Below are 15,531 nucleotides of genomic sequence, written 5' to 3'. Positions count from 1 at the left end.
GGCAGGAGGATTTCTGAGTTCGAAGCCATATTCATATATATATAAGAATATGTGTGTGTGTGTGTGTATTCACAATTAAATTTTGCTTTATCATTATTATCGGGCACTGCTGGCGTGCCTTTGCAGCCAGCAAACCAGAGACGTGGGGAAGGCCTCCGTATTCGCAGTGTGTGGTTGTGAACAGAGCAACCTACACAAGACCCGCGTCCGCCTCTTCCGTACCCCCGTGAGGGCCACACCGAGAGTAGCCCCCCCAGCCTTTTCCGGTGTCCCAGAGTCTCCTCATTTGCGCCCTTCCGGGACACCAGATCTTTGTGAAGGTCCGGGCTCCCTTCTGTCAAACTCTAGGTAGCCAACCGCGGCGCTGCCAGCCAGGGCGGTCAACCCCCAGCGCTAAGTAGCGGTCCAGTGGCAGAGTCCGCACACGTGCGGAACCAAAGATGCAGTCTCGGTTTCTAGCAGGTCGCGAAGAGAAGAACAACCCGGACTCCCGCATGCGCTGTGGAGGCACGCTTGCCTCCTGGGGTATGTGTGCTTCCGCGGTCGCCGGGGTCGCCGTCTCTTCCCTGGTGGTTCGGACAGCGGAGAGCGGGAAGATGGAGACGAAGGCCACCGCGCCGGTGCCCCAACCTGGGCCTATCAGGAAGCTCGCTAGGAAGAAAGCCAAGAAGAAGTTCAGGAAGAGCAAAGCGCTGGCAGGGAGTGGGACTCCGGGAAGCCACCCGGCAGCAGTGGCGGGCCGACCGCCGAGAACCCCAGAGAACTTTTCTCAAAATTGGAAGGCGCTGCAAGAGGTGAGACCGGCGACAGGCCACCTTTCATCCCGAACTTTCTGTCAGGTAGCCACAGACCCCGAAGGAGGAAGAGATTTGCTCTCTGCTTCATTCAAATTCTTTTTCTCCACTATAAATCACGTATCTAGGTTGCCACCTTGCCAACGTCTTAAACTATGTCCAGACTGCTCTGGAACTCACGTAGCTCAGGGTATACCCACACTAGTGGTTGTCCTCCCACATTACGTAGCCTCCCCAGTCCTGAGCCTCTATAGCCACCCCCACTCATAAATGCTTCCATACTAGTTAGATGCTTTTACTGCCCCTGTGTCTTAGACGAGGAAATTGTGACACATAACTTACAGGGTTTGAGTTGAAAGTAGGTCACATAGCGTGTAAACAGCAGAGCTGGGGTGCAGAGCATGCCTTCACTGTTGACTTCTGGGGAGTCTTGTGGAGTGTATGTCATGGAGCCTCAGTTAGTAAGAAAGACAATAAGGAATTTCTTGGGCTCCATAACAACACTCCACCTTGTTCCTTAGTGTGTATCTTCCAACAGGACACCCAGGACTAGCCAAACCCTGTGGACAGTCAGGGCTGTGGACGCTTGTTCCTGTTCTTTCTCCCAAGAAAGTAAAGTAAACTGTGCAAGGAGGTCATGTTTACTATAGGAAACTTGGATTTGACTCTGGTTTCTACAAGAATCTAAATCCTTTAGGCCTTTTAAGTGTTAGGGAAATGGATAAGTAGAAACTCACTGCAACATCTCTCAGCTGGTTGCCATCTTGTGTGTGTGTGTGTGGTTTTTGTTTGTTTGTTTGTTTTGAGACAGGGTTTCTCTGTATAGCCTTGGCTGTCCTGGAACTCACTTTGTAGACCAGGCTGGCCTCAAACTCAGAAATCCGCCTGCCTCTGCCTCCCAACTGCTGGGATTAAAGGCGTGTACCACCACACCTGGCCTTGTTGTGGTCTTAACTGGGGATTTGAACACAAGGAAGAAATTGGTCTCCTGGACCTCTCCTCTACCATAACTGGTTTCACAGGACTTTCTTTCCTTGAACTCCATTCCTCCAGGACTTTCTCAGGTTCTGAGCTATAGCCACCTCCAGAGATAGAGTAAAGGAAGTGATCACTGTGTCCCACAGTGTTGACCATGGAAGTCACTAAGTGAAACTCCAAATGAAGGAGTGAAAAGCACCATTAGTGGTGATGGGAAGTGCATGGATGGTATAATACATGTACACACAAGTTTCTTGAATCTGTGGTATGTCAATTCAAAATGTGGCTTTTAAAAAAATAATCAATGTGACTTATATTTAATTTTGATTCCATTAGATGCTGAAACAAAAGTCACAGGCCCCAGAAAAACCTCTTGTCTCTCAGATGGATGACAAAATGCATCCCCAAATAATCCTGCAGAACAGAACAAAGGCCTCAGATAAATCAAAGGGAGACAAGAAGAAGACAGAGAAAGCCAAGACTACTAGGGCTTCTGTTACGTCTGCACCTAAGGACAGGAAGATACTAGTACCTCCCACAGATGCCTCTGGGACAGAGCAGAAGAAAGGAGCCAAGAAGAGGACATATAGTGACATCTCTTCTCGTCAAGGGGATCTCAAGCCTAAGTGGAAAGCTACAGAGGCAGCTGTTACCTTGAGTCAGCCCACGCCCACTGAGTGAGTATCAGCTCTGCTGTGGTGCCTGGAACATCCACAGAAACAGATGATCCACTGTCTTCACCACCACCATTCGGCCCTAGTACAGTCCTCTACCCAACCCTATGATATTTGTTTGTTCGTCCCTTGTTTCTCCCAGAGTGTGGGCTGCTAAAGGCAGACCCTATCATACAGATAATACTGTATCTTTGGGCCCCAGTGTAGAGCTTGGCACAAGGTATGAGCCAACAAAACCTTTTTCATAGTGTGTGCTGGACCCAGAAGGACTCCTGTGAAACCCAGTCCTACCGTTTTGCCAGTTGATGGCTTTGGATAGGTTTCTTGCGCCCCTTTTTCCTCAGTGTGGTCATCTGTATTTTAGGGGGACTGAAGTGCACTATGTGTTGCTTAGTGTCTTTTGCCTGCTTATTGAGCACTGTGATGACACCTGACCTGGACAGGATATGCTTATAAGGCGGGTCGGCTTCCTGCTGCTTAGGATTGAAACCTAAGGAAAGCCTTGGTCGGGGATTATACAGTGAAGGGTGCGGGCTCCAAGGGGAAGAAGAATATCTCTTTGGGAACTAGTATGGGAAGTGTGTTTATCAGGGTTGTGTCAGGTCAAGCTCAGTGAGCCCATGACCGGCTACAGGATTCAGCTGCTGCAGGGTAAAGAGACGTGAGTTTAACTGCTGCTGCTGAGTTGTATAAGCAGGCTGGATTGGAGAGACTACAGGCTCCTCCCTCCCAAGGCTGATAGAAGCAGGGAAGACGCACAAGCATTTACTTTAGCATTTGTGTGTGTGGCAGGGGGAGGTGTCAGGGTATGCTAGTGAAGAAAGCAAATGAACAGGAAGTATGAGGCCCATCAGTTGAACCTTTTTGAGTAAAGATACTGAGTGTCTGGGATTCACCAGACAGCCATGAAGCACCCAATATCAGCTCTCTCTCCTTCCTCCAGAGTGGGAGCAGGGTGCAAGGCACAGGTCCCTCTCTGCCGTGCACACCTCCTGCTTGTGCTTCTTGATCAGTAGCAAACCTATTGTTTAATTAGAAAATGTCTGGTCATTCTACTAAAGTAGGTTACATGCTTCTGTTTCACATTCTGTGTTTTATCTGTAGTTCTCCTAAGTCTTGGATAATAGATATATTTGCAAATTAAAAGAACAATAGTGAGGGCTGGAAAGGTGGCTTAGGGAGAGTGCTGGCTGCTCCTCTAGAGGCCTGAGTTAAATCTCCAGAGATCTGATGATGCATGCCCTCTTCTGGCCATCAGGCGCCAGGCATGCAAGTGATAAATACAGTGCACGGGTGCGTGCAGGCAAAACAGGATACAAATAATAAAGGGAAGCATGAGAGCAGGGACTGAGTGTGGAGTGTGGAGGGGGAGCAATCCTGCCAGCCTTTATGGTGCTGCTCCTCACTGGCAGCCCTCCTGCTCCTCACACCCTACCTGGTGGGCAGAGATCCTTTTGAGAGGCATCCAGTGTCCTGGGTCTTTTCACAGCCAGGCATTCTCATCTTTGTCTCATAGGGAAGACATCTGGTTTGATGATGTGGATCCAGATGATATTGAGGCTGCCATAGGCCCAGAGGCAGCCATGCTGGTACGGAAGAGGCTGGGGCAGAAGAAGAGGGCCATCTCCCTAGTAAAGGAACAAGCCTTTGGCGGGTAAGCTGAGCTTGGGCCATAGCTGCTGGCAGTGTTACTCCTTCTGGGGCTGGGATCACGGGAGGAGGAGCAAGCACTGAGCCATGACTGCCCAGCGGTCAAGGAGGTGCAGAACGAGGCTTGGTTCACTGGCCTAGAATCCCAGCCCGTGATATCTATTACACTGGGGCCTTTGGTTCCCCTAGCCTGACAAAAGCCTTGGCCCTGGATTGTGAGATGGTAGGCGTGGGTCCCAAAGGGGAAGAGAGCATCGCAGCCCGTGTGTCCATCGTGAACCAGTATGGGAAGTGTGTTTATGACAAGTACATCAAGCCAACTGAGCCAGTGACCGACTACAGGACAGCCGTCAGTGGGATCCGGCCTGAGAACCTGAAGCAGGGTATGACCGATGTCTCTAAGATTTGGGTGTCGTGGTGGAGATGATAGCAGGACTCATTTCTCTTCTACTTCCCCTTCTGTGTTCCAGAACATGGCATGGCAGGGCTCCTGACACTGCTTAGCTCTTCCCCAGAGTAGCAGACTTTGCAGAAACCTTTCCCAGCTGGTGTGCTGTTTGTGTCCTAGGCGCTTGGATTGTTTTCTGTCATGTGGCAGTAGGGAATAAACTGGAGCATGTTAGGGACCAGGAGGGAAATCTTGAAGAGTGAGTAGGCTACACGGTAGGAGATGGGAGGACAGATCACAGGGTCTCTTTAGGAAGTTATTGCAGTAATGTTAGAGAGGCCTCCAGCAGGATTCTTGTGGTCATGACATTGAGAACAGGGTAGGGGTCAGAAGACTGGTTCTGAGGCAGGAGCAGAGGGAGGCTGGGTCTGATGTATAATAGGCGAGGGCATCTAGGATGCTTGAGCCTGCCTCCTAGGGAGACCTGGAGATGACTAGGGATGCAACCTGTGGGGTTTTTTTCCCCATTCCTCACCACCCATTGCCTGTTTGCTTTTCCTGGTACCCATGGCCAACATAGTGGCTCTGTTGTTCCATAAACCGTAGGCTGGCCAGCAGCTCTTTCTTTCTATCTCAGAAGAGAGGCTGGTCCTTTAGCTCTGAATAGAGTTGGGCAGTGAAGTGGTTTTGGAGCCCATTCTAGTAGAGGTGGGGGCAGGGTGGTCCTCAAAGGCTGTCTACTGGGAAAGAGCAGCACAACAAACCTTAGGGTCCATGCAACCTTCCTTGCACTGTCTGGTACGGAGATCCAGTCTGAGTCCACTTAGGAAGTCCTAAGTATGAGGATGGGAAGCCTGTTGCCAAGTGTCCCTGAGATCATCTAAATGCTCCTGGACTTCTAGGTTAGCAGTAGTTTGCTAACTGGTACCAGTCCACTGACTGTGGTTGGCTTTGACTGGAGCTCTTGTCTTTTTTTCTACTGTCTCAAGAAGTGGGAGCAGAGCACAAGGCACAGTGGGGTTCCTCCTAGCCTTTCTACTTCCCTGGAAAAATGGACACTTCTAGGGACCTACCTCCCACCACACCTTTGTGTATTATGAAGGGCCTGACCTGTTGTTACCAGTCTGGCCAGGAATGGAAGGAACTTCCCTTAGAATCTTGGTTGAGTTATGTGTTGTTAATCATTTCTTCATTTGGTTTTCAGGAGAAGAGTTTGAAGTTGTGAAGAAGGAAGTGGCAGAAATGTTGAAGGGCAGAATCCTGGTGGGGCATGCGCTACACAATGATTTAAAGGTACTGGGCTCTTCCATGTGATCCACACAAACCTTACATCCTGTCTCCAAAAGCACCACTCTGGAGGCTTTTTCATTTTGATTTTTTTATCTCGACTTGGGATTTCTCTAGGAATAATATCAGGTACCTGATGTCTGGCTGTGTTCAAGAGACCACATTAGGTAGTTTTTGGAGTCCCGACTACATTGGGGTTTCAGTGCTAGAGTACTGACAGCTCAAAGTAGGGGGGCTTTGAATGTCACCTACCTGACATAGCAGATGGCCTGGTGTCTAGCTGTGTGTTCCATGGCCAGAGACAAATCTATGCACCCTGTAAGAGCCCTAGGGATCTTGTTATGTGTCCAGTTTATATCTGGGCATTGCTGCGATGCTGAAAGCCCACCTAGCCTGGGTTTATTAAATGGATCACTTTAAGTTCACAAGCAAACTGCTGCCTAATCCATTTGAGGATGCAGCAGGAAAATGGGAGCATAGTTGACTTGGCAGAAGGGACACCTCTGTTTTCACCTGGTGTGGTAGACTCCAGAGACAAGGTTTCTTTGTAGCCCTGCTGTCCTAGAACTCACTAAGTAGAACAGGCTGGCCTGGAACTCAAGAGATCCATCTGCCTTTCTGCCTCCTGAATACTGGGATTAAAGATTACGTATTTTTCTGTGCATTGATGTTTTGCCTACCCTATGTGACAGTGCCAGATCTCCTGGGACTAGTGTTGTAGACAGTGTGAGCTCCCATAGGAATTCTGGACATTGAACCCAGATCGTCTGGAAGGGATCCAGGGCAGCCAGTGCTCTCAACTGCTAAGCCACCTCTCCAGCCCCAGGGATTCTAATGCCAGACTTCAGAGCCTTGCCGGGTACACCAGGAGTTACACAGTGTAAACAGATCTTGTTTAATCCTTTGAGGAAGAGGCAGAGCTAAGTGTTAGGGGGTTGGGAACAGATTCCAGGGGAGCAGTGAGTATGCATTCAAGTGACTTCTGCTCCTCAGTATCCCAGTTTCGAGTTGAATGTTACTGCTGCTTCAGCTGTTCCTCTAGGAAAGGAACTAAATGGGCATGTGTTTTCTCAGGGTGTCATTCCAGCTAGTTACCTCCTTTACAGGCTAGCCACACAACCAGCCGGTTAGGTGATTGAGCTCAGAGGACTCTACCCAGTGCTAGGGCATGTGACATCTAGCTTCTCTGCCCTTTTAGATTCCTGCTGATTAGACAGTGAACATTGTCCTTCCTGGATGTGATCAGTAGTGCCACTGTATTTATGTGTTTCAGGAACCTATAGATGGGAGTTTAATTCTCATTCAAATATTTAGGGCTAGAGATGTATGTAGCTCAGTGGCAGAATGCATGCTTCGTGTGTAAAGGCCCAGGGTTTCATCCCAGCACCAAAAAAAGAAAATAACAAATGTTCCAACAATTAAAAATTAACCAAAGTCAACTGCTCACTGATATGATGAGTCACCTTAGAGAAGACTGCCACCAGGGCCACACCTGCCTCCTCTAGTGGGTCACTTTTTTGGACCATATGAGTCTAGAAGTCTGTTAAATTGCGGGGTGAGCTGTTAAATTTCACGTCGTGCTTCCCCATGTGAACAACCAGCTCAGAGAAGTCAGTTGCAGGTTGACTTTTTTGCAACATCATTGATGTCAAGATTTTATTTATTTTTCTTTTTTGAGACAGGGTCTCACTCTATAGTCCTGGCTTGCCTTGAACTCACAAGAGATCTACGTGCATCTAGCTCCAGAGTGCTAGGATAAAAGTATACAACACACCTGGCCAAGATTTTATTTTTATTAACATGGTTCTGAATATTTTTTTTTATTTATTATTATTTTCTTTATTTACATTTCAAATGCTATCCCAAAAGTTCCCTATACCCCCCACCCCACCCCTGCTCCCCTACCCACCCACTCCCACTACTTGGCCCTGGCCTTCCCCTGTGCTGGGTCATATAAAGTTTGCAAGATCAAGGGGCCTCTCTTCCCAATGATGGCTGACTAGGCCATCTGCTACATATGCAGCTAGAGACATGAGCTCTGGGGGTACTGGTTAGTTCATATTGTTGTTCTACCTACAGGGTTGCAGCCTCCTACAGCTCCTTGGGTATTTTCTCTAGCTCCTCCATTGGGGGCCCTGTGTTCCATCCAATAGCTGACTGTGAGCATCCACTTCTGTGTTTGCCAGGCACTGGCATAGCCTCACAAGAGGCCGCTATATCAGGGTCATGGTTCTAAATATTGGGCATCACCTTAAGTCAGGGAAATTACTTTGAGAAACTGCTTTTTTCCCGAGTGTTAACACCCAGTGGTGCCCTGTGAGATGCTATTTGGAACAGGGAGTCCATTGTTGCAAACTGAAATGGAGATACTTGTCATTTTCTTCTAGGTTTTGTTCCTTGACCATCCAAAAAAGAAAATCAGGGACACTCAAAAATTCAAACCATTCAGGAGTCGAGTAAAGGTACGTAAAATGCGTCTTGGGCCATGAGTAGTCCCTTGCACTGACTCCTCTGGCTAAAGGGATTTAGTTTGTTTTGTTCTCACTTTAACCTTTAAGAATACTTGTCACTGAAGTCTGGCAACCTGATTTTGAACCCGGAAACTCCCATGAAGGCAGGAGAGGTTGTCCACAGATATGGCTCAGTGGTTAAGAGTACTTGGTACTCTTGCAAAGGACCTGAGTTCAAGTCTCAGCACTCACATCAGGTTATTCACAATCCCTGTAACTCCAGTACCAGGAACCCTGGCATTTCTGGCCTTCTCGGGCCCTGCAATTATGTGCACATGCCAACATGTAGCCAGACACACCTATATATAACTACTAAGAACTTTAAAAAAAAAAAAATTAAGCCAGGTGTAGGGGCTCACACCTTTATTAATATCAGCACTAAGGAGGTAAAGATAGGCGGATCTCTTGAGTTTGAATCCAGCCTGGTCTACAAGGAGAAATTCTATCTTTAAAAAAACTAAAATAATTAAAAGCACTCTACCACTTGGAATATTGCCACCCCCAAGCTCCTCCTCTACTGGCTGATGAGCAGTGTCATAAGCCATAGCAGGCTGATGGTTGCAGCCGTAAGTGCCACAAATACTCCTGGTGAAAGGGAAAGTGCGGGTCACTTGAGTGTGCTCAGGAGCCAGCTGTGTCCTCTGTGGGCAGAACCTGTGGTAGCAACATATTCAGTGGTATTCTTTTCTCTACAGAGTGGACGACCGTCTCTGAAACGACTTTCTGAGAAAATTCTGGGGCTCAAGGTCCAGCAGGCAGAGCACTGTTCAGTAAGTATCATTGGGTTACGGCCCTGACTTTAACACCTAGGGACGTTTCACTTGACCATGGGAACAGGAAAGGACCCTAGGCAGAGCAGGCTTACAGAATGTTGTTCTATCTTAAATATTTACATTTAACTTGAACTCAATACAAAGAATAATATATAGGAAGGATTTGGAACAAAATTCACCAGTCTAATTGAAGGCTGTTTGCATACTTCCAGTTATTGACTAATACCTGAGGTGAGGACGTCATAGTAATGAGGCTTAGCTGATTGGAGAGAGAAGGAGAAACAGGTCACTCTTGGCAGAACTGACTGGTGCCATTTGACCTCCCACTAGACCCCAGCTCTGAAAGGTCCAACCACCCCTACATTGCCACACTAGGCTCCTGCATGAGGGGTAGAACCCTTCCAAACCCTAGCAAAGACGCTTTAGGACTTTGTGATTTGAGGTTCTCAGCCCCAACAGGTCCTCCTGGCCAAGCGGTTTGCTTCAGGAGAACAGGTTCCCTAGTGGTGTAGCCTCTGACTTTGAACCCTTGTGCCTGTCTCAGTTGTGTCTGCTGTGAAGCTCCAGCTTCCTCCTGCTGTGGGGCCTCCCTTTCTGCCTCTATAAACAGAGTGGCTGAGTTTGAAGCACAGGAAGTTAGCTTCAGATTCTGCTAAAAGTGGTGCCCTGACCATTTTGTATGGTTTTCCCTTCACTGCCCTTCCATAGTCACCCAGGGAGGTGTGTGTGTGTGTGTGTGTGTGTGTGTGTGTGTGTGTGTGTGTGTGTGTGTGTGTGTGTGTGTCTTGGCTTTGCAGCCTCAGTAGTGTGGCTATCATGAAGACTCAGTAGTTGTCGGGTTACTTCTGTGGCCTGTAGTCATGTGTTCTTACTAGCTGGCTGGTTGAACATTGCCATCTGTCACCCAGGTCCAGGATGCCCAGGCAGCAATGAGGCTTTACATCATGGTGAAACGGGAATGGGAGAGCATTACTGCAGACCGGCGTGCCCCAGCTGCCACTGTACAGCACTGCAGCGAGTACTCTTAGCACCATCCTACTGCTGTTGCCACCACCCTGTCCTTCAGTGACTTCTCAATCCAGTGGCAGTTGGGATGGGGATTTGAGGCCTGTCAGGTCTATGCACAGCAGGGACTCTGTCTCCGGTGAGCTTTCTCAGAGCCATGGCTGCAGGCTTGTGAGCTGCTGTAGCTTCCTCCTGAACTACCAGGGCCTAATCCAGCACCTGTGTGTTGAGGTAGACTGGTCAGATATGGGGCAGCAGTCAGGGGTGTAGGTTCAGAGGAAGGAGAACATCATTGGAATATATGAGAATGCTGCAGAGTCTATGTCTGCTGACCACCTGGGCTACCACTTAACAATGAGCATAGCTGGTCTCAGCCAGGGCACTCAGCACCTTCCTTTAAGGAGCAAGAAGCACCTTCTCTTGCAAATAAGGGGACCAGCTCTGCTGGATCTGAGGGATCCAGGCTAAGGGCGTTCCGTCTGCTGCAAACCAATCTGGCCAGCACAGCCACCGCCCATCGAGGACTTTCTTAAAGCTACTGGGCTGGAGGTCCTTTCTCACTCCTTTGTCCTTTGCTTGGCCTAAGATGCCCATGTCCAGTCATGTTTTCTCCAGACAGTCCTTGGGGTGAGCCTTGGGGCACAGGTACACTCAGAGGTCTAAGATCCTACCACCTGGAACAGTGGAAGCAAAAAGGCCATCTTCCCGCTGTCCTGCCAGCAGCTTTTCTGGGTAGCAGCAAGTACAGAGTGACCAGTGAACTTTATGGACTTAGCTGACAACACCTAGAACACGTGCATCCATGCATATGATGACAGGTCTGCTTTTAATGCAGCTGTGAACTGAGGTGTGGCTCAGAGGATACTTGTTCACTAAGTGTAAGTAAGACCCTGGAGTCCTTTCCCAGCACTGTCAAAAATAAATGGATGGATAAAATGGAGTGTGTGGAAGTTCAGGTTTTTTTCCCATCATCAAGGCAGGACCACTGACAGCAGGCCAGGCATGCCAGAAACAGCCTAGGGCTTCTTTATTAGTCACCATGGAGTACAAAATTGATACTGGACCTAGTGATACTGTCCCTTACCACAGGACCAGAAGGGTGGCACTTCAGGGCCTGAAGAGGGGATCTCCCTGCAGTGGGGCTTCCAGCCCTGCAGGAGATTCAAGCTGATCCTCCTGGAGGCCATCCTGTGCATTTGCTTCCAGTACCTGAAGTATCTCATCAGCATAAGAAATCAGCTCCTAAAAGGAGGAAACAAGAGAACCATTTGCTACAGTGGGTTCAGGATCCAGGAGCAATTACTTTGACGACATAACCCCTACTGATGGGATCTTTCAGGTGGTCTGGCTGTACTTCCCATTTGGGATTGGATTCAGCCCAGTCACAGGGAAAGGTGGCATGAGCTATGAATCAGTGTAATGCAAGGGTTCTGGCTTGATAAAGGTGTCATCATCACTTACCAGGCTGGAGGTAAAGCGCCCCCGGATGACCTGGACTAGGTCTTTGATGCCTCCAGACTCCATCTCTGGCAGGATCTCCTCTGCAGGGGAGCAGAGAAGATAGAGAAGTTTGTGAGGCTCAGGATCCCCGCTCACCAGCCAATTACGGTGCCACTTTGACTCAGAGTAGATGATTGGCAAGTTACAGGGGTTTGAGACCGGGCTCTGGGGCTCCTTCCCTTCCTGCCACAGAGAGGACAAGGTAAGGGTCCTCACTGTAGGAGGTCAGATGGGCCAACAGCATGCAGAGGTTCTCCACCACCTCAGGGTCATCCTTGTAGAGCTTGTAGATATCTTGGATGAGGCGGAGGCCGCTGCTGCCCTCTTCCAGTACTACTATTCGGAAGGCCACCAGTTCTGGAGTAGGGAGGCAAGGAGATTTGTGTGTATGATATAGTCTAGTATAGCTCCTTTGCAGCCACCCTTATTTCTCAGCTCCCTGTACTCAGTGTCCCTGGGAAGTAGCATGATTGGTCGTAGGGTTGCTGGGAGAGCTCTTCTGCCAGGAGCCCTAGCTTTCTGTAAAGGAAGCTCCTAAGTCAGGGCTGCCCCCTGTTCTGTAAATGGTAAGAGGTGTTCGCAACACTTGGCTTCTCTGCAGCTCTGCACTTGTTGGCAATGAGCGCCATGCCCAAGGAAATACAGTGCTTATATTTCTCTTTCCTGCAAGAAATGGAATAGAGGCCTTGGTGTGGTGCTGTGGAGAAGAGGCTCCTGTGCAGGTGGCCCTCTCACCCTGCAGCAGTTAACTGGACGGACCTAAGAGGGGCTGAAACCTCCCTTTACAAGTTACTTTGTTTAAGGGTGTCAGGAGGAAATAAGATTCCCAAGTGCCCTTCAGAAGGTCCCACCAGTTTGAGTAGCCCAGTTGACTGTCATGAGTGGAAATGAGCAGGAGTGAAAGCAGGAGACCGCCCTTGGAGCCCTGAAGAACCCAGGGTGGGAGCATGGCCTGTCCCTGGGCCCGGGCTTCTCTACACAGAAAGACTGCCAGTGCTTAGTGTGAGACCTGGCATAACCTTCAACTTGGAGACAGACCTATATGTAGGAGACCCATGCGGCTGTTGGATGTGTATATAGTGGGGAGGTAGACATAAGACACCAAACATGGACAAGTCCCAGTGGTGTTTCCTGGAAGCTATTCCTTCCTGTTCTAGTGTGGGGTCACCAGGCGGACATCACTGGAGGGAGCTGGCTTTTGTTCCACCCCCAGCTGGCAGCTTGGCTTGTCCCAGACTTACCGGACACCTTCGCGAGGCTGGCCAAGCCACGGAATGCATTGTTCACCAGCAGTACTCTGCCAGGGCACAGCTGGATGCTTCTCAGGAGCAGCACTACCACCTGCTCAAACTGAGTCTCCTTTATGCAGCCTGCAAAGAATCAGCCTTGTTGTCTGTGTGTCCAGGGTCACCCTCCCTGTTACCAAGGCCTCAGGCTGCTCACCCAACAAGGACAGCAGCCAGAGCACCGCACAGCCAGCCTCTGCTACTTCCACGTCCTCCGGATGAGTAGCCAGCACCCAGGTGACCATGCCTGAGAGCTGCTCCAAGGGCTCTTTGTTCACAGTGACAACTAGACCCAGGACAAAGATGGGGACAACAGGCCAGGTATGAACAGCAGCACCTGCAGTCACTGTGCCCCTCTACACTGCTCCCTCCCACCAGAACAGCAGATAATCAATAGAACATGAGAGAGATGTCCTCAGAGATGGAAAATGGGGCTTTCCACTGCCAAGAGTTTGCAGGAGAGTCATCAATAGAGATGGGGACTTTCAGCATTAGTGGCATTAGCAGGATCTCTGTGGTATTCTGGGGTTGTCATGGCTTGGAGCACTCTTTCCTTGGCAAGATAGTATCTAGAAGAGAAGGTCAGGCCTAGAAACCCCCATTCAAAACCCAAACCAGGATAGGGCCTCAAATGCTCTAGTGACCTCTGGAGCCAGGGGCAGCCTACTCATTGGACAAGGTGTTCTAACTTAGCCCACTTGTGTCTCACTGTGCCCTCTTCCCAAAGAGTCATGGGGCCTGGGATTGCCCTCCTATGCTTAAGGGACAAGATGGAGAGCCGCAGTTCTTAACCTGTCGATCATGACAGACTTAGAACTGCTGGTATACTTCATGTTGTAGTGACCCCCAACCACAAAATTATTTTTGTTGCTACTTCTTAAGTGTAATTTTGCTACTATTATGGACTATAATGTAAATATCTGTGTTTCCTGATAGTCTTAGGCAGCCCCTGTAAAAGGGTTATGCCTGTGGGGTCAAGATCCACAGGTTGAAAACTGCTCTAGTAGGTCTCATATAGTGGGGCTTATGCAGGAGGGTCTCACCATCTACCAGGAGGGACCAGAGCAGGCTCAGGATAGCGAGGCAGATGTCCCTGTCCTCTTGGAAGTGCTCCAGGTGCTCTTGGGCAAGCTGAAACAACCCCTCCTCCTCCAGCTCTTCTGAGATCTGTCCTGTAGGCAGCCAGAAGCACTTGGAGGGGAAGTTTCCAAGAAGCCTTCCCCAGCACTACCTTTTCCCAGTGGGCTGATGCAGTACCTAGTCTGCCTGGCTGGTCTCCTTTAATGCCTAGTCCTAGTACAACCCCTCTCACCCAAGGGGACTTAGTGTGGGTGGGTAAGAAGTCTGAGTGGCCTAGTGCCTAGGGTTGACTTGACCAGCTAGCCAGCCATTCAGTTCTTGGCCACTGTCCCCAGTTTCCAAGCAGCGCCCATAGCCAGCACTCGGAACAGAGAACAGTATGGCTATCCATCTTGGGCATGAGCCCCTCTCCTGCCCATCTCCCAAGGCCTCTATTCTGGTCCTGGCTTTTTAGAGCAGAAACAGAGCAAAAGGCCGACACACCTTGGCTAGAGATAATGGTGAGCACGTTGTAGATCACATTAATAAGCCTTTCAGAGTTAGGGTGGCTCCGCAAGGCATCCATCAGGAAGGAGATGATCAGACTGCTCCCTGGAATCTCAGCTTCTGGGTCGTGTGCCAGTGCTGATTGGAAGAACATCAGTCAACCCGCAGCTGGGGCTCTAAGATGGACAGGTGTCCTCCCTCACTGGGGACAGCATCACCTCTTAAAGTGTTTATGGGCTCTTGCCCAGTGGTACAGTGATTACCTGGCATGCAAGAAGACCTGGATTTGACACACAAGCCCTGAGGAAAAGACCCAGTCTGTGTGGAGGTTAGGCCCTCAGTATTAAGACTGGAAAGGTAAAGGGGTAACTAGATGCTCCAGGCTTAAAGATGGCGCAAGGTAAGTTCTTCAGTGTAATGCTGTCCCCTGCTGGCAATCCATCCTCCAAACCTCTCCTGGTCAAGAAAGCCCAGAACACCAACCTGTCTAACTCCTGTGTCATAGCTGGGGAACTTGTCCAGGGTCTCAGCAGGCTGGATCAGGCCCCATGCAGACCCAGTGTATACAGACTCAATCAACTATGCCCTCTTTTACTCTGAGATGGAGTCACATAGGCACAAAAGGGAACAACAGACTGGAGAGGCAGATGCTAGGGATGGGTGGGAAGTTGAAGGAACTGATGAGATGGAGGGTCTGGGAGGGAAGAGCTCCTCTACCCTGCCCACCTTGGCCAAGAACACGAAGCAGAAGGGAGCAGGTGCTGAGCAGAATATCCAGGACCCTCTCATGCTGCTTTATGATGTTGATCACCTCCTCCACCAGCTCTGTGGGCCATGGCAGGCCTGCGGAGTACACAGCATAGGTGAAGCACAGGAGGAGCTAGAGTGTGGGACCCAGACATGGGACCCAGAGGATCCAGGTGGGTGAACACAAGGGCAGAGAAGGGTGACCAGCACACGTGTTCATAGAATATGAGCAGTTGCCGGGTGGCGGTGGCGCACGCCTTTAATCCCAGCACTCAGGAGGCAGAGGCAAGCGGATTTCTGAGTTTGAGGCCAGCCTGGTCTACAAAGTGAGTTCCAGGACAGCCAGGGCTATACAGAGAAACCCTGTCTCGAA

The 15,531-nt window shown here is 49.7% G+C and overlaps 2 protein-coding genes across 2 annotated transcripts in view; one reads left to right on the top strand and one right to left on the bottom strand.

Moving 5' to 3' along the window:
• The first annotated feature begins 464 nt into the window (after positions 1–464).
• Rexo4 (REX4 homolog, 3'-5' exonuclease) lies at positions 465–10,991 on the top strand. Its single transcript, XM_021193702.1, has 8 exons — positions 465–794; positions 2,109–2,449; positions 3,963–4,100; positions 4,286–4,479; positions 5,689–5,777; positions 8,159–8,233; positions 8,977–9,051; positions 9,963–10,991. Exons 1-8 carry the CDS (start codon positions 495–497, stop codon positions 10,080–10,082), a joined length of 1,332 nt encoding a protein of 443 aa, XP_021049361.1. The 5' UTR covers positions 465–494; the 3' UTR covers positions 10,083–10,991.
• Positions 10,992–11,062: 71 nt separating this feature from the next.
• Positions 11,063–15,531, bottom strand: part of Stkld1 (serine/threonine kinase like domain containing 1) — a 19,512-nt gene continuing 15,043 nt past the window's right edge. Inside the window, exons 12-19 of the mRNA XM_021195009.1 lie at positions 15,138–15,254; positions 14,409–14,549; positions 13,889–14,017; positions 13,003–13,131; positions 12,801–12,929; positions 11,776–11,916; positions 11,521–11,600; positions 11,063–11,301 (exon numbers count right to left, since the gene is read on the bottom strand). Of these exons, the coding sequence (XP_021050668.1) occupies positions 11,167–11,301; positions 11,521–11,600; positions 11,776–11,916; positions 12,801–12,929; positions 13,003–13,131; positions 13,889–14,017; positions 14,409–14,549; positions 15,138–15,254 (1,001 nt within the window). The 3' untranslated portion in view covers positions 11,063–11,166. The remainder of the gene's footprint in view (positions 11,302–11,520; positions 11,601–11,775; positions 11,917–12,800; positions 12,930–13,002; positions 13,132–13,888; positions 14,018–14,408; positions 14,550–15,137; positions 15,255–15,531) is intronic.

Source organism: Mus pahari, chromosome 3, assembly GCF_900095145.1.
Source record: "Mus pahari chromosome 3, PAHARI_EIJ_v1.1, whole genome shotgun sequence".
Taxonomy (NCBI): Eukaryota; Metazoa; Chordata; class Mammalia; order Rodentia; family Muridae; genus Mus; species Mus pahari.
Note: the sequence above shows the minus strand (reverse complement) of the source record. Positions and strands in the feature narration are given on the sequence as shown.

What these genes read in the sequence shown, in the direction of transcription:
- Rexo4 (XM_021193702.1), top strand. Translation starts at nt 495, where the DNA reads ATGCGCTGTGGAGGCACGCTTGCCTCCTGGGGTATGTGTGCTTCCGCG. An exon ending in AGTCAGCCCACGCCCACTGA is followed by an intron (nt 2,450 to 3,962) that starts GTGAGTATCAGC and finishes TTTGTCTCATAG; the next exon opens with GGAAGACATCTGGTTTGATG. An exon ending in GCCTGAGAACCTGAAGCAGG is followed by an intron (nt 4,480 to 5,688) that starts GTATGACCGATG and finishes TTTGGTTTTCAG; the next exon opens with GAGAAGAGTTTGAAGTTGTG.